At 34.6% G+C, this 19,289-nt stretch overlaps 1 protein-coding gene across 3 annotated transcripts in view; it reads left to right on the forward strand.

Moving 5' to 3' along the window:
• LOC140150580 (pituitary tumor-transforming gene 1 protein-interacting protein-like) overlaps positions 1 to 18,873 on the forward strand; it is a 28,253-nt gene extending 9,380 nt beyond the window's left edge. The window contains exons 6-8 of one of the 3 annotated variants that reach the window (XM_072172622.1): positions 1,521 to 1,567; positions 6,055 to 6,112; positions 11,631 to 18,873. In XM_072172622.1, the coding sequence (XP_072028723.1) occupies positions 1,521 to 1,567; positions 6,055 to 6,104 (97 nt within the window). In that variant the 3' untranslated portion in view covers positions 6,105 to 6,112; positions 11,631 to 18,873. Of the gene's footprint in view, positions 1 to 1,520; positions 1,568 to 6,054; positions 6,129 to 11,630 lie in introns of all 3 variants that reach the window. The other 2 variants (XM_072172621.1, XM_072172620.1) reach the window with 2 other exon arrangements.
• The last annotated feature ends 416 nt before the right edge of the window (positions 18,874 to 19,289 follow it).

The following is a 19,289-nucleotide window of genomic DNA, read 5'->3' on the forward strand; positions in this document are numbered from 1 at the left end:
CTTTTGAGTCATATTTTTGTGGATTATTTTCTTGGAAATAGAATTTATGGAAACATTTTTGACTTCGACAAATGGCAACTTGCAAATGATGGTATATCAGCGTGGTTCACGATCGCAAGTAGGCATTTTTCCCCAATTTTTTGGGATCGCATTTTTTGCTACTGGTCTGTGTAGTTGAGTAGCAGTTTGTAAAAAATGACTCGCATTTTGCGATGCGAATCCAGGTAAATCGAACACTGAACCTGCTTGTAGTGCAGGGCGATATATTCAAAAATTGTTTTAACTGGTTGCTATGGTATTTAATCCTGTTACATCATCACAGTTATGGCAAACATTTCAAGTACAAAACAAGCGTCTACATTTCAGATTGTAACACACTGGTTCTGGCGAGTTTTTGTTGTGTTATTTGCCATGCTGGGGGTCACTGGAGAGCTTGTCGGTTTATGTATTTAAAACCAAGTGATGGACTAGACAGCACTTCAGTTCTGACTCCTCCCTACATGTACATACATACATATTACTTCTGTATAGCACCATTTCATCAAGATCACTGCACATCAAGTCGAGTACGGTACTTAGATTGTGTATATATCCTAACAGCAGTTTATACCCTACTATTTTTTTAACTGACTGTAAGGCCCACCGCTGCCACCATTTATAACTTGGTGAGTCGGTAGGCCACTGGAAAGACTATTATCTGGAAACGGTGTTATTTAATGATATAATATTTATTACTCTTCATACTGGCTGTGCAGATACAAAAATAATGTAAAACTTCGGAGAACTAAAATGATAAACAACCAGAGCAAAAGCTCCATGCAGCAACCCCATGTTGATTTGTCTGTGGTAAGAGATAGAGTGAACTTTCCTCTCACACGCCCCAGGTTTTGTTAAAAGCCCAAGACATCAGCCCATACAATCTCGTAATCCGATTGGTTGTGATTGCATCTTTTAACGTTTCTTTTGTTCCGAAATAGATCGGAAGAACTTGGTATAGGCCGTTTGTGAAAAGGCAATTGCCATTTATGGAAAGGATGGGTATCCGAAATCTGAGTTCGAAAAGGATCGGAATCCGAAGTTTGGTGTTTCTATTCCTCATTTTTGTAAATAACACTAGTACGAAAAAGGTTGATTGCCCTCAACATTCTGCACTGTTACATACATGTAGCAGGTATGGCTCCCTGTACACAGGACCCTCCGCTTAATGTCCGCTGCAAAGGAAGAGGTACCTTCATGGTTCATTTACCCAATTCTAAATATGCCATCAGGATAGTGGAGGTCTGAATTTAATTTATATACAGATTCTGCCAATTAAATTCCTTTTAAATACCCCAGCAGATTTCCACCCCTGGGAAATGAACCAAGGACCTCATGTACCTCATGAACCAAGGACCTCATGTGCCAATCAAGAAGGCCTTTGTTCACAAACATTTAAAAAAATACCATGCGTGTAAATTTTGTGTCTCTTTCATATGATTGTCGTAAATATTATTGTTTTCAAAACCTTGCATATTTTCCAGGAAACAAGAGAGAAAAGCCAAAAATGATGAAATTCGAAGAAAATATGGTAAGTGACAAGTTTGATCAATGTTCTGATCTTTCCGCGTTGCTCTTTTCCTATTTTCCACCAAGTTTGGCTAGTGTTTTGACTGAATTCAGGTGGTGGGGTATGCATGAACCCATGCATGGCTATATCTTAGAGTGCTTGTTTGTTACGCTTTCCGCACGGCTCAAGAGAGTATATTTTTGTACATTTAATTGGTGAACTATATTGCTAAACAAGGAAGTGGAATTAAATAATTTGATTGTCTGACGAAAAAAAAAAATGTTGAGCATTTTTTAATGTTTATAAGTTCTAAATAAACAACATGTTTTGTTGACATTGGCTATTGACTATATCCTTGGAGCAAGTAGACATAGTTGCATTGATACAGTGTACAAAAATGAACTTTATTGAATTTATTTGTGGCTTTCTTAGATATCTGGATGACTGTGGGCAGTGTTTCTTACTCTGAAACTTAAACTTTCAATTTCTTTGGAAATCTATGTGTTTTGTATCATGGTGTGCTTGTGCAGTAGTTGTGGTAGAGAGAGAGAGAGAGACAGAAAGACACACAGAGAAAAATGAGAGAGAGAGAGAGAGAAACATGCAAAACGTGAGGCGAGGAGTTTAAATTGAATGAGTGAAAAATAATTGCTTAAATTTCCAATTCAAATACTGTTCTTTATCATAAATGCTATGGCACCAATAATATTTCTTTAAAAAGCTAGGGAAAACTATTTAAAATAAATGTAAAGTAAAACCAGCAGTTATAGAAAATAAAATGTCATGTCGTGCTCTCGTCTTTATGATTGTGTTGCAGGATTGGAAATAAAACCTTCATGAAACCATAGAGTAATATGTCAGTGCTTATTTACATCTGCAGTTGCTACAATGTATAAATAACCCCTGCACAGTCCAGTCCTTTGTTTCTAATGATGTAACTAATATAATGATGTATCACTATGCTCCGTACCAATGCAGGTCTTCTCTTTTATTACCGGGGTATATGTACATTTATTTTGCCATATACGGACATCATTCAGTTTAATTGTTTGGATATTGAGTGAAATTGACAAATAAATTGGTTTGTCTGGAATTGTGTGGTTTTTGACAATTACATGATATATTTGCAGTACTATTTACAGGAAGGATATTTTTTTAAGGTCTTTATTAAGGAAGTGAAAATGTATGTTAGTATCCAGTGAACACAATGGCGTCAGTACTGGTTTTGCTATTCAGCAGCAGAGTGTTTTGTGTGCCAAGTATATGGGCTATTCCAGTTGAAATCCATACACCTCCTGTGGAAGACATAACCTCAGTCTCCCACACAGGGAGTGTAGATTTCAAATGGAGTCACCCATTCAGGTAACCCCGTTTGACATTCACACTTCCCTGTGCGGAAGATTATTTTCCATACAGGGAGTATGGATTTCAACTGGAATAGCCCATTGTCACAGTCCAGTGAGTTACTTTAGTCGTATGATTATTAAGCCTTTATTTTCAATGAAATATTTCCTGATTCCAGAAAATAGTAAAATACAGCACTTTGGAGTAAAAAAATATTGTTTTGCCAAGTGAAACATAGTTATATTATAATCCTTAGTTAGCCCTAACTGACAATATAATATGGTATGTCCAATTTTAATATTTTTACAATTTTTGGAAAATGGGCCAAAAAAAACCCATGCAAAGTTGCATGTTTTCTTACAATTGCAGTACTTAACAAAATTCAAAAGAAAGACTTGGCACAAGTCTAAGCATTCAAAATATTGAGTATATATAAACTTTAGAATTTAGATTCAAAAAATTTGAGTTCATATATCCTGAAATTGGTCTTTGAATACCATACTAAAAATACTCTTTAAAAAAGTTGTGTATTTGGCCCTGTCCAAAAATTGATTAAATATTGAATTGGACTTTTATTGCCAGTTCCAAGTAAAGGATTAGGATTGGATTGTTTCATAGCCAAAACAGGGTAATATTTGTATTATCCTAAAAAATCAGTTTTCAGCAACAGTTTTACACTTCCTGTTTCAAAAATGCAAGTGAAACCAAAACCAAAAGATTATTGGTTTATTCATTTGGGACTATTGTTCATAGGACAATTGTTAATTAACTCCTAATAAGGTGTATCAAGAAAAACAAATTCATACAGTGTCAGTGAACATCACACCCAGTCAGGGATATCCTACAAAATGTAATTCTTATAATATTACAATAGTTGTGTAACTTGGCTTTGTTAACATAGTCACTACATGTATGTCTGATGCATAATGGATTTTACTTTTTTGCTACAAAAATAGATGTTCATTATTAGTTTGTTTGTCTTTTGGTGATCAAAATTGATATGTGATGAAGCGATGAAAGTAAATTGGAGAAATACATAACTGATGGCATGTTCATTAGGTTGATGGGAGATTGTGTCCAATTTGAAAGTCCCCATCATCCCAACCAATGATGATGCTTTAATCTTGTTTAAATGAATATGCCATTCCTTTTGTTTTTTTAAACAATACTAGACTTTTATCGTTCACTGCCCACAGTCATTTCAACTAATATACCATGCGTTACTAACAACAGCTGTATTAATATTGTCATCACATCTTTGCACTAAAATGCAGATTTAAAATAATACGAATTTCATTAACTGCTTGAAAAAATGCAAGAGTATTAACTGAACTATATAAATGCATGTCAAGAGAATGCAGTGAATTAGTTTGATGTGAATGATTAGACTGAACTATTGGACTTTTTCCAGTAGAAATCCATACACCCCCATGGAAGACTTGACCTTATAAATTATTCTCCCACACATAGGGAGGGGGGGGTGGGTGTAGATTTGAAATTCAATGGAGATTAAGGTCATGTCTTGCATAGGGAGTGAGGTATTGCAACTGGATTAGTCCATATTTATTTACTGTGAATGATCTGATTGTTTTATTGTATTTATGACACAATTGGAGGTAACCATTTAAGAAAGAAAGTTTGTGTGTGGGGTGTGTGTATGTGTGAGAGAGAGAGAGAGCAAAGAGGGAGGGAGGGAGAGAGAGAGAGAGAGGGGGAGGAAGGTGTTATAGGAGAAAAGGATAGAAAAAAACTACAATGTACATGAGATGCACATATAGAATTTGACTGGAAGAACTGGGACTTCAGTAGTATAGAAATCCTGTTTGATCACTATGGAAATTGTCCATATTAGAGTGTCATGTAAAGGACCAAAAAAGTGTTTCCCAGCATTTTTCAACAAATGTCTGAAATCAATGTTTAATTGACCCCTTTCATTTTTTTTTATATAAGCATTGCAAAGATTCACACACAAGTAGTGGCACAACCCATTACCTGAAGAATTGAGCTGCGCGTACTCATCCGAGAGCACTTGCTGCTACTCAGGAAAACCATGCCACTACTTGCATAAAATTGAGCTACTTTGTCAGGTATCAGGCTGCGGCAGTAATTTGAAGACATAAAGGTTTTGGGTCTTTGAAGCTCCATATTGCAAAAACAATGTGTTTTGTGACCAGTGATCAGTCAGTAACTTCCAAATTCCATTGAGGACCGGTAGTCTTGTTCAAGACGCTCTCTTATACCAGGGCCAGACGATCACCCCTGCCGGCAGTGCATATGCCTACTGCATATAAACCGCTGTCTCGGGACAACTGTCAATTTACAAACCGTGGCAACCTGTATATTTCTTTGTCACATATGTGACCATCCTCCACAACTGAGCCCGGATGTTGCCAGTGCCACTATTGAGATATGCTCCATTGAACTTAACAATAAACAATAGGAAACAAAGGATTTATTGACTGTTTTATTGATTTTTCACTATTTAAATGTCAAGTACTATAATAGACATGATATACATCATTTTAAAGATAATTTCAAGCAGAATATTTTGGTTGAATATCTCAAAAATGATGATTGGTGACTTCATGGCTCAGTTGTGCTGGATGGTCACATATATTATTTACTCAATCTGATCATGCAAGAAAGACGAACTGCTCCACTTGAGTCTTTAGATGGAGTTATCTTTGACCCACACCCATCGCTAGAGAATCTGCCACCATCGCTGTCTAACACACACTACCAATAACCTGTGCACAGCACCATGGCAGTAACATAAAGTATGTGTCTTGGGGTGAATATGTGCTTGAATCAAGACTAGAGAACCGTCAGTTTTATCAATGAAGTGCTTTTTTGCCCAATGGGGTGATTAACATTCTAAATTTTTTTGTAGTCTTAAAAATTGGGCTACTTGAGAGTCATTCACCGCTGCCTGGCAAGTAAATTCATTGTGCTAGCAGAATCCTAATTTCTCCCAATCAAATTCTGTGCATACATGTACAAACAAAATGTACTCAGTAGTAATGACCTTACTAATTAATAGCATGACTTATCCCATGCATTGTAGATTTTTTGCATGTGTATTTGCTTGCGGTAGATCCTGTTCATTTTGTGCTTGTTCTCCCCTATTTTTTTCTTTCTATTCTCTCTTTATGTTTTTGATACAGGTCTCATGAATGATGATGATGGGTCCTACCATAAGTTGGAAAATCCATAAATTTACATGTGCGTGTACTAGAAAGTATGTTGGGGTGATTTTGTTTTCCATGTTTTGAGCTTGCCATTAGGTCCATAGTAGAAGCCATAGTATAGTAGACTATGTAGCATGTTAAAACATATAAACTCATCAGCAACATTTCCTGTCCATACATTGTATTGCATATCAAGGGCTTCAAACCAGACCTGTGCCTGTTTCACAAAGGCTTACAATCGATCTTATGCTTGATTTAATGTGGTAAATCAATGCATACATGTAGATCGATTGCCAGCCTTTGTGAAATGTGCCCCAGGCTATGTCCAGCATTTAAACAAGAAATGTCTTTAAAACAGCAAAGACTGTCAAATCAGATGACATACAAAGTTGTGCAGGTCAAATGAAAGACATAGCCAGCTCTTGTTCCAATCAAAACCCTTGCCGTCTTGTGTGTTCAGAGTTCCATGACCTTTGACCTGTAATGTAAAATCCCCTGACATGTTGAATGTTAAATGAAATGGTAAAACAATTACAATAACCCCTCTTGGCTTGCCAAAAATATCATTGGCCCCACAGCATGTACTAAATTTTTGGAACCCAATTTGCAAACCTAAATAGTCTAATTATGATGCAAGTATATTTTTTTTGATTATTTGAATGTTTGCCAATCTTTTTAGCGCATATTATTTTTAAGGTGCCTCATGAAAACAAATTATGCCGAAAATCATTTGCACCCCCTTTTGACCTGCCAAAAATGCTTGCCCCCTCCATTTTCCTCTCCCTGAGGCATAAATTTATTTCGGCCCCTTTTCTAATCCATTTTTTTTCAGCCCATTAATCAATATATTTTTCTCATATCATCCTTTAATGCAGTAGCATAAGATTCTAAAAGACAGAATTGTCCAATATATAGCTTTGATTCGTAATCTAAGTATGAAGTGTACTAACTTTTAAAATAATATGTAAATGAAATTGATTCAAAAAGTACTTTTGCCAAAATGTTTACAATGAGAAAATGTGAAGTTGCAGTTTTCATCACTGTAATGCACAGTGTCAAGTGGCATAGAGCAGTTGCTGGATTTTGCACCTCTACAATACAGTGACTACAGCTGGTCTTTGTAACTCGGTCCTGCACACATTACCTTGCTTTAACATGTTTTCAATCACAAGTTAAAATTTTGAGAGCGTGATTTTGAATAGCGAGGCAGGCTGGGTAAGAAAGACCCAAGACAAAAGGAATCGCAATTCACAACCTTTCAAATATTTCAATTATTGCATTCTCACACCACATGTCTTTTCTCGCAACACTTATTTTTTTTCACAACTTATCTTCATATCTTGTTATATTCTCACATTGTCTCCAGAGGACCTCATACTGGTTCTCACAAAACACCATTCACCTGTTCTTGTTTTTCTCATGAGGGAGCACTTAATTCTGCAATTATCTCACAATAGCAATATGTATGATGTTTTCTCATCTGGGATTAACATACGAAACTTTATGTGATAGAGCACATAATGTATTGCTACAGTCTCTGGCAGAGAAGTACGGCATTTGTTTACATTTTGAGAGTAAGCACAGCGTAAACATTGGAGTGGGGTTCTGATTTTGCTGATTTAACCATCTGACAATAATACCAACAAGCCGATAATTTGATTGGCCAATTATGCGTGAAAGGATTGGTCGGCGTAGAGCGGCACTCTTGAAGGGGTTGCTCATTAACAGGGCGCTCGCGTCAATAAGAACAAAAGACTGCTGTACTTCTCTGGAAGCTAGTCTAGTATTTAATGCAATGTATGTGTCACATAATTTACAATCAGATTGTTGAACAGCACATTTAATAGCACAACATGGAAATCCACTCGCTCACACACAAAGAGTTCACATCAACACTTCACTCAAGTTCTTATAATATGATGATCACATCATTGTTTCATTTTTTTATATTCCTTTTATAGTGTGATTTAAGTATAAATTGACTCCAAAAGCTGTAGGCCTATCAGACACATCATCTGGCAGCCTAAGCCAACAAATCATCATTTTCCATGTTCAGCTTTAGAAACGAAATTAATATAAACTATAGAAATTTGCTAATCTGTGCTGACAGACCTGATATTTAACATTTAAACTTTTTGATTTAGTACAATTTGGCAAGCCACTCGCTCGCACACAAACAGTTAACATCAACACTTCACTCAAGTTCTTCTTATAATATGATCACATTGTTGTTTCATTTTTTTATATTCCTTTTTATATTGTGATTTAATTATTTTAAAATTGACTCCAAAAGCTGTAGGCCTATCAGACACATCATCTTGCAGCCTAAGCCAACAAATCATCATTTTCCATCAGCTTTAAAAACGAAATTAATATAAACTATAGAACGGGGGCGGGGGCCGATACAAGTTACCCAGAGTGTACGACCGGGTTTTGGGGTCAAGTGTCCAAAAGGTCACTGATCCCAAACTTGGGTTGCCAATTTGCTAATTTTAATTAGCTCACTGGGAAATCTAGAGTTTATTTTGAGCTTGTGTGACAGAACTAAATTATACCACAAAAACTTTATCTTCTTCCTCAAGGAAATTCCAAATATACAATTACACAGATAAGACTGTGTCCCAAGTGTGCAATCAAAATAAATGAACTATCTGTTATCTTGTGTGTTGTCAAGGACTGTCTTGTTTCATAATGATTAACACAAGCCACTAGTGTCCAACAGAGTATCAGTGTGTGTGGGGGTGTGTTGGTAAACGCCTTTATCCGAGGACGTTGATCAAAATACATTTCACATAACAGTGGACACAAAGCAATGTCTTCTGTTCCTTTCCCCCACCAACTCATTGCAAACAATATATAAATGCATGTAATTTAATAGTCAAGACCATACCTCGTTTGCAGGTGTAGGTTAGGTAGGTCTCAGGATGATTATAAAAAACGGGTCCATGTTTTGTAGATTTTTAGGTTTACAAAAACCATGTTTAGATAGGGGCAAGTTAAAGGTCCTCTGTTGGAAAATCCTGCATGTTTGTCAATGTAAGAACATGCTTATCAGGAAGTATCTGTGGCCAATTAGTTCATGTGCTGGTCCGAGCACAGGTCTCTCAAACCGGAGGTCCTGGGTTCAATTCCCAGGCAGGGTCACTACTTATATTTCTTCCTTTCAAAATAAATATTTCTATGGTGACAAAACTGATGAAACCTGAAAAATGTTGATCAAATTATCCTTGTTTTGGAAAGAAAATTGTCCAGCAGGCTTTCTGAGCTCCTTGTTTGGGGTGAATAAGTATACATGTGTAGGAGTGCGGGTGCGTGGGGTGTGCAGACATAAGTGAATTTACATTAAACATATAAATTCTGTTGGCTTGACAATAACATGTGTATGTAAAATACAAAAAAACAATGATGGAAAACTTGCACATAGGCTTAATCTTCATGTACTTTAGGCAACATGCAAAGTTTGTTGTGAACTAATACCAATGGAGTGGTGTGATAAATGTTCAAATTTCCAGCAGCTTTGATAAAATGATTTTTCTTATTTTTTGTAACTTAAATTTAACAGATTCTTAGTAGCACTATGTTCATGCTACATCCTCAACTGTTTTTTATTACGATATTAGTAATGAACAGGAAGTAGGAAGTGATACAAAAAATGATATATAATGTGTTTATTCAAATATTTTCCCTGATATGTTTCCTTAATGATTTTAATCATTAAGGAAACATCATTAAGGAAACAAAATGACATTTAAAAATGTCATTTTTGTTTATATAGCCAGACTCCTATAAAGTTTACTTTCAATGGATTTCTCAAAATAATACAGATTTCCTGAAAAATAGGCTTATATAAAGTCTTATGGGCGACTTAAAAAAAAATGACTCAAAAGTGGGACATTTTGTCCGAAAATTCAAATTCGCTATCCAAGTGATTTTTGTGTGCTACTTTGAAGTTAGTATGTTAAAGTTTGTGAAACAGTTGAGGGGACAGTCTGAAAACATCTATTTATTTTTTTATGGCACATGTACTACAGAATATACCCACTTTGTAAGAAAAGTCACATAAAACTTTATTCGTTTTTTAGGTATCTAAAATAATGGTTATCAACACTACTGTAACATTTAGAGGTAATCTGTGACATGGTTAAAGACAAACAAGCCCTTTAAAGTATATCTTTACCATCAAAAACTGAAAAAATATCATTTTTCATATTAAAAACGCTGATTTTTACTCACTTGAGGGGCAGAAGTTTTCATTCTCAAAAAAATTAACTGTAGTTAAACTGTTTAACATACCTACATTATAAACAATACCTGTCAGAAACTATTCCAAAAGTTTTAAGTTTATAGCATAATGCATGACAAGGCACTGCAGGATCCAATATGTATTTATACCATATTTGTACATTGGTGTTACCCTCCTGACGTGCCAACTTTGATAGGAAATTGCTATTCTGTGATCTCAAAATCCTTGTCTTGTTTAGAAATCAAGTATTTAGATTGTTCAACATATATGAAACATAGAAAAGCTCATTCTACAACTATTATTATGGGTGTCTTTGAAATTTTTTGTCCCTTCTGCAAGAATTTATCTCAAGTTTTTAATATTTTAATGATAATTCAAAACAAATATCAGTAACACCATGTAAACTTGCCTTTAAAATGTCAACATAGTCTTGTTTTAACCATTCTGAAAATGTGGAGCGAATGCTTCATTAATTTCTAAGATAGTTCAACACCAAGATACATAATGTACTTTGTTCACTTTGTGTTACCCTCCTGACACACCAAGAGTGGTAAATACTAGCAACTCTTGATGATCACAAACATTTGACATTGTTTAAAGAAATAACTGTTAGGGATGTTAAAGTAATGCTGACAATCATAAATATATTAATTATACATAAATTAGTTATAAAAAGTACAAATATGTAGCTAAACATAGTGTCTGTTAAGGTACTTAGGCAAGGTGAAGCCCTGTTTTTGAACAGAACACATTAACATTGCCATGATTTTTATTTTTGTTGGTTATTTGTACTTTAGTTTATATGATTACATTATTATTCAGATTCCCTTTTACAAATTAAGCGTACTGCTAGCCGTCCAGCGCGTATTATTTTGCACAAGCTCCAATGCACACGCTTGACGTCGCGCGCGTATACGCGATAGTTCAGCTGTCAAAGGAAATCTGAATAACACTTTACCATACTTTTAAAGCCAAGAAATAAATGCTAGGCTTTTTTACAAGATGTGTAATAAAAAAATTATTAGTTCTCAATCAGAATACATAAAAAGGTAATTTTATTTTAAAACAAACAAATAGTCAATATGTGACTGCCATAATGTTCCCTCTTTCTTGGTATACATGTACCGCTGAAGGTACTCCATAGGTATAGGGTTTGGGGTATCCTAGTATGAGGAGTTTGGCTGTGTGAAACACTAGTATTTAGCTGCCATTCTATTACCAACTATACTAACGCATTGTTTCTGTGTTTCTTTTCCTCCCTTAATGCTTGCTTGGTGGCTGGTGCCCAACTATTTTTTCATCCATGCAGGGTTATTGAAAGAAGAGGACGATGACAGCTGCACAGAACTTACGCTGACTGAAGATGTTTAAGTTTGACTCGTCTATAATTGTTTCTAATGATATAACATACAATGGAATATGACCTTTAACCTTTGACCTGTGTGCATTCACTAAAAGGTTATATTCCATTTATTTAATGATTCATGTTGCAGTTTGACTCAAAATCAAATTAAACATGTTAAACTGCAACATGAAAATCTTATCAATAATGTTTTGCATAGACAGTGTTTGACACAAGTAATACAAAAGGAAATTATTTACAAACAAGAAAAACATTTTGTGAATTTTATACAAAAAATATGAAAATTGAAATATGGAAAAAAAATTGCGTTCTAGATTTTTCAACTTTTGGTTCAATCGGAAAAGGGTAATACAATTTTGTTTTTGTTTTTTGCCTAAGCAACATTCAATAATAAATTAACATGATCTGTGATGATGCATTTCTTTTATAATTTTGACAAAATTCGGACAAACGTTGTGTCATACACCGTCTATAAGTTAGGATAATTATAAGTATTTTATAAGGATATATTGCATTAATGTATTTAAGCTTTTTAACTGGTAAAAAGGGCGAAACTGATACAAGTGCGAGAGCTTATTCACAATTTCATTGTCATCATGGTCATACATTGTATATATAAACGCATAAAAAAATCCCACTTGATTGGGCAGTCATAACTTGGGAGCATAATTAATTAAAAGCAATCAAATCCAGATGAATGCGTAAATAATTTTGTTACCCACAACATGATCCTGCACTTGTTTCAAATGAAATCTGAATTGACTGAGAAGTAAATGACATTTGGTGCGATTAAAAAAAGTTGCAACATCATTGAATGTGCAAATTGCATGTTTTTACTGGGTAGCAACTATGCAAAATGGTACAGCCAGTTGGCCACCACAAACTTCAGATGAGTGCAACATGTTAGGTTATGCAATTTCACATAATCTGTTTGAATTTGCAGCTTTTCAAATGGCACCAAACTTCATTCAACAACTAATTTCGGATCATTCAGATTTGTTTTTACGCAAATTTGATATAATACTGCAGCTAACAACAACGTTCATGTCAGTTTTGTTGCTTTTATTTAAGTTTTCCAGCATTATTACCATCCAGTCAATTGGGGACTTTCTTTTTTTTGGAGTGCAAACTGACCCGTTGGGCTGTTTCAGTTGAAATCCATACACCCGCAATTGAAGACATGACCTTAATGTCCATACAGGAGTGTAGTTTTCTAATGGAGTCACCCATTCAGGTAAACCCATTTGAAATTCACACTCCCTGTAGCTGTGTGGGAGATTACAAGGTTATGTCTTCCATAGGGGGTGTATGACTTTCAACTGGAATAGCCCATTAACAAACACCTGCAGTTATTTTAACAGCACATTAATACATGCTCATTTTACTTTAAGATGTTATCAGCTAATTTCATTCGTTGTTTAAGTTTTGGCATTTGTCTTTGTCCAATGCGAGGCCTTTAAAGTTTATTACTCATAGCATAACTACTTTTTCAAACATTTACTGTTACCACTGATTTTCATTTGCAAGAAGAACAACATAGTTTAATATAAAAAATTTTGAAATAAAGAAAGATGAAAACATATTTTGAATGTTTTATTTTGTTTTCTTCATCAGGACTAACCAAGAAATCTGAATATGATAGATTGTAGATACAGCAAATACACTGCATGTCAGCAAAATATACCAGATCAGGTTTTCTTAGATTCTCAGGGTTGTGCCTGGATTGGGTTATTCCTGTTGAAATCCATATACCATCTTAAGTAAGAGATGATCTTACTCTTCCACACAGGGAGTGTGAATTTCAAAAGGGGCTACTTGAATGGGTGACTCCATTTGAAATCTACACCCATGTGTGGGAGATTGAGATTGTACCTTCCATAGAGGGGTGTATGGATTTCAACTGGAATAACACAATTATTATGTGATGAGTTTGTCAAATGGGTCATAGGTCACGATGTGCACCTACATCATGTATATCTGTGTGGTCCAACTGACCAGCAGGGAATGTGGGTTGTATTTACAGATACAATTGAATCATTTATAGCTTTGACTCAACTTTTTTCATCTGCCACCTTGCTGACTAATCTACTGTCACTTTGCTGCATATTGTAGGTATTTCTTGCACGATAATGATTTTTTGTTGTTGATATCATCAATAACAAATTACAAAGGAAAAAGTAATTTCTGCTTGTTACATCGGATCAAATACATTGCTATTGAACCTAACTGACAAAATGCTAACAAATTGATGTAACAAATATCATAGAAGTAACAAAATTGCATGGAGCTAACAAAACAAACCACCCCATTGTTTCATGATTCTGGAGACTTACATATTTGATTATATTCCTACATTTAATCATAATGTATGCTGTGCGAAATAGAATAGTGATGTGCGTTTAGAGAAATAACTTTAGATGAGTGGCGGCACCTAAATTATTACTATTTCAGGGAATCATGACATTTTAGCAAGTTGTCGCGAAAATTGTAAATTTTCTATGATTGGGGATGGGAAAATCTCTGAATGGGGAATTTCTGCCATGCCCCCATAGTGCCGCAACTGCTAAAGATTTAGGTTATAGGGCCCTCAACTAGCACACTTTCTGTAGAACAACATGTAAACCAGTCTCAGAAAAAGGCTGTTGAAATTTGGCATGGCAAGTAATTCAATTTGTATGATCTTACAGTACTCTTCAGATTTTTTAAGTCTACCTGAGAACAAACTAAAATGCAGATGGAAATATTTTGGGTGTAAAGTAGAAAGTAAGTCAAGTAAACACTGGAAATATCAATTAATCAAAAATATGGTCTAATTTGACTAATTAATAAGTTGCCAGTACAAGACTTCTCACTCAAGAAAACAATTTCGAAATTTGTTTCTTGAATAAGACATTTACCATTTGTTGTGACATTATTAATTAGTAAATCCGACACCATGGTTGTGACTAATTAATATTTTCAGTGTAAAAAGTGTGTGATGAATATACTCGTCACTTGTAAATTATGTCTCGCAGTCCTTGTAACATAATTTGCTTCATATCAAGGAGATGAGTAGCCTTTCAATTGTATGTATCATTACTGTATGTACTCAATTTTAACTACTTTATATGACCATAATGTGTATAAACTATGTGACTTGAAAGTTGAAATGTTCAGTGTAAATTCTGTGCATGGTGTTATGAAGTTGACTATGTATTGTGCAAGTGTCAGTGTGTTCCAAGGAGTAAATTAAATAGATTGAACTGCACAGAGCACAAGTATGACATATTAAGAAAATGTTAAATATTGATCACATTTAAACAATGTGTGAATTTAATAATTGTTTTTACTTACATGTATTCTGATTGTAAAGAGTATTGGGATTTGACCATGGTTTTAATATGAAATATTGGAAATATTGTTGGTTGGTCAATTATTTCAGAGGTAAAGAGGTAATTATATTGATTACCATAAGTACACTCAAATAATCAAATTTTGATGTGTTTCAAAAACCCTTCTCTAATTTGGTCAAAACGTTTAAATTTAATCTGTGGTCTGCCCCATACCATGTTTTGGGACTGTACATTTCATGCTCTACAAAGGTATTTGAAAATGCAAAAACTTTGCCATTTCAACTTTTCCAAAGCACCAAATATAATATTCTCATAATATAAAAAAATACCAGAGATGCCTTGCTAAATGAATGCTTGACATATTTTTTTCTGATTCTGAGCATTGTGTACTGCTATTGGTCGATATACGAGACATTTCTGCCTTGAAGCACATGTTGACCAATCACCAGGGCTGTATCTTAACTTTGACACTATGCTGTAAGTCCCTCCATATACAAGGTTACTAGCGCGACTACAGAAATGATCAGGCTATAAAAGTGGTATGATGATAATTCATACTGATCTGAAATACTTACCTGCTAAAGTTTTTTTGAAAGTTTCTCCAACAAATATCAAAGCTACCAGCATCTGGTCGTGTGTGTTAAGGTACAGCCCAGCTGTCAATCATTGTGCATAATGATTTGATTGATACCTTGCATCAAATTGGATATTTTTTAATAAAAAAGGATCTCAAACTTAATAATAAAATGTTTTATTTTGTAATCAGGATAAAATCGTTCCAAGTATCAGAAGAAATTTATTTTCATGACTTAATGTTGTGGTTATGAGGTGCTTACAGATTTTAGTCCTAAATATTTTTGGAAGCAAATTTTGTACTTCACAGTTTTGATTACAGTAGAATAGCCATAGTGGGAAGAAACTCTAATTTTTGACTTGATTCTTGCCAAAATCTTGAGATTTTGTAGTAGGAGCATGTTTTGTGCAATTCTTTCATCCCACAGTTATTGGGTTAGTAGAAGTAGAAAGGAAACAAGAGAAGGTCTAGAATTGCTTTGGTACTCACTTTGATACGAAAAACTCATTTTAAAGCTTTTTTTGTTGTAGATAGTAATTATATGTAAATCCATATATATTTCACATTACTGGTGGTGGTTTCATGTGTTTGCCCAGAGGAAGTGGATATGGTGTGGTCCTGTGAATGGACATATCATTTGTCGACTGCTCAATGCTAGAAGTAGGTAAGTGCAGTAGCTGCCACGTGTGTACAATGTACTTTGTGTAAACTGCCATATGTTCACAGGGCAGCTATTGCACTTGTCCACTTGTGGCACTGGGCAGTCGTTACTTGAATTTGATCAAAACATCTGATCCCAAAGGCTGCCTTGCATATTTTGTAATTAATATTGCTATTTTATGCAGTGAGATACTTTGAAATATTGTTGCTAATTAGGCAGCACTAATTAGTGTGAGGATGATGTTGAAATCCTGTGATCATTAAAAAAAAGGACTGAACACAAAAATATAAAAACTATCAATACCAATATTTATTTTTAAAAATCTGCTATTCCAGTTGATATCCATACAACTACTATGGAAGACATGACCTTAATCTTCCACACAGGGAGTGTAGATTTCATATGGGGGTTACCTGAATAGATGACTCCATTTGAAATCTACACCCCCTGTGTGTGAGATTAAGGTAATGTCTATAATAGGGGGTGTATGGATTTTTACTGGAAAAGCCAAAAAACACAAGGCAGCCATGATGTTGTATCGCATTTTGTGATTGATAACTTAAAATGCCTGTGTGAAAACCATGGCCCTGTTTAAGCCTATGTGATACTAATCAAACCATATAGTGCAGTGTTTTAAATTGCATGCATTCTCGCCACTCCCTCTGGGAACATGATATTGTATGATACGTGTATATTTAATTTGGAAATATATTTCCTATACAAGATTTTAACAGCTTTATGTAATGCTATTCACACCATTGATTCCTAGAATCTGACCCTTGCGAGAGTTCTGTTCTTTGTGATTTTAAACATGAGCAAAATTAAAACCAAGTTGGTCTCCCTCAAGGCAAAGTAACTACATCTTTATAAAATATGTAGGAAGTTATTGAATGATGAGAATTAAGTTAATTATACAGAATAAGATGCTCATCACATGGTAGTAGATATGTATTTTGATTTATACATTCTTATTAGTAAAAAAGTATATGGTATTCAATCTTAAGTTCTCTAGCTCATACATTTACTCCTTATTCCTTAAGTGGTACTTATATACTATATGACCACAGCTTTGAAACATGATGAAGGCGATAAATATTCGCAAATTTATCACCACTTGTAATTGCAGGAGAAAACTTGATTACATCAAACCACACCCCCTGTAGACTGTAGAATTTCACTTTGTAGGGTTTTACTTTCCAGATAACCTGTATGTATGTATGTAAATATTGATTATTTTGATAAATAACAAAAAATATTTTATAATACCATGTTAGCTCAAAAATGTGTTCATACCAATGCTGATTATAATGTAATAGCTCAAATGTATATTCATACTATGCTGATTGGGACACCCTGTAGATCATAAAAATAGAATTCAACATTTTTACTTATCTTAGAATAAAGAGCCTAACTACCACTCTACCATCCCAGATAAACCATTTTTCAACCTGATGTGGCAATGACATCAGTACGGATTTCATTAGGCTCAGCTTCAAGTAGGAAGCGGACGCTCAAAGCACTGGTGTATGCACACACGCACTCAAAGACGCTGCATAGATGCATGCGTGATACAGCTGCCCCAACGCGCTGACGTCACTGCCATATTAAGGTGAAAAATAGTATACATTTTTCTGTAATAGACTAAGTGAGGAATGGAGATGGTATAGGTAAAGGAGTCCTTAACTTTTTCACATCAACATTTTCTCATGCTTTAAGTTGATATAGAGTGGTTGAAATTTTTACTTTTTGTGTTGAAAGTATTTATGTAGCACATACTATGTGCTAATATGAATTAAGGGCTCAGATAGTGACGTTTGCACAGTATTTTTGTGGGATCTGGGAGCACATCAGACATACCAAATTGCATCTGAATACACGAAATATCCTTCCGATATCAAATAATTTTTGTATACAGAATGCTATTTAGTGTGTCTGATGTGCTCTTAGGCCCCACAAAAATACTGCAAAGGTGGGTGACCGTCCCCTTAAAAAAACATTCATCTGAATGTATAAAAAAAATCTGAAACCAAAAAAATAGTAACTTCTCAAAATTATTTCAATGTTTATTGACAACTCTTTGTGATGCAAAGTGCATCATTGTAGTCAAATACAATGTTCATGTTGAATGTGAAAGGCATAGAGAACGGGCCTGAAACTGCAAGTATACTGGTCACTCAGCTGAGGCTTGGTTCAGACTTTTGATTCTTCAATGTCAAATACTTCCAGCAAGTATTTATTATTCAATCTTAAAGTCATATATATATATCTTCTAATGAATGCTTGTAGACATAAAAAATCACAACTAAAATTTATGTTGAATACTTTTTTTTATGAAATATTTATTAGAAGATAGATGACTTAAAAGTTGAAATAAATTGAATAATGAATAGGTCTACATGTTACATTGCAAGTTCCATGCTGTGTATGGAGTATAAATCAGCCCTAACACTTTACCACAGGTGATTATCAATTAGCATTGGATTGGGTTTCATGATGTATGCACTGTTTTTGTGAACATTTGTATATGATATTACCAGTCAAAATTTTGTATATGTACTTCTTGAATGCATTTAATGTACATCATCTTGGGGAATAAATACATGAAATATGTAAACAAATTAACTTTTAGTTTCTTTGCATTATTAAGGTAGTGTTGATTGCTTTTACAAACATGAATAATAATATTTTGCGCCAGCTAGCAACTTTGACATAAGACCAAAATGGGGTCATGGTCAAATTCCCAAGGTATACTGTGAATTGTCCCCGACAAATCTGCAAAAGCATCCTCCCTCTGACAGCATATTTTGTCTCAATCTGACAATTTTTGCCTCTGCAGCCTCCCGTTATAGTGATAATAGCTACTTTTGCATTTATTATAGATGAATTGGGCTATGATTAGGCATATCACCCCATAAATAAGCGCAGCAGAAACACATTATTTAATGTTTCTACATGAATGAGCTTTATTAAAGTATCAAAAAACGGAATTGAAATCGGTCAATGCATTGTGATGTAGCGTCAATTTTAAGATGCTCATA

Source organism: Amphiura filiformis, chromosome 4 (assembly GCF_039555335.1).
Source record: "Amphiura filiformis chromosome 4, Afil_fr2py, whole genome shotgun sequence".
Taxonomy (NCBI): domain Eukaryota; kingdom Metazoa; phylum Echinodermata; class Ophiuroidea; order Amphilepidida; family Amphiuridae; genus Amphiura; species Amphiura filiformis.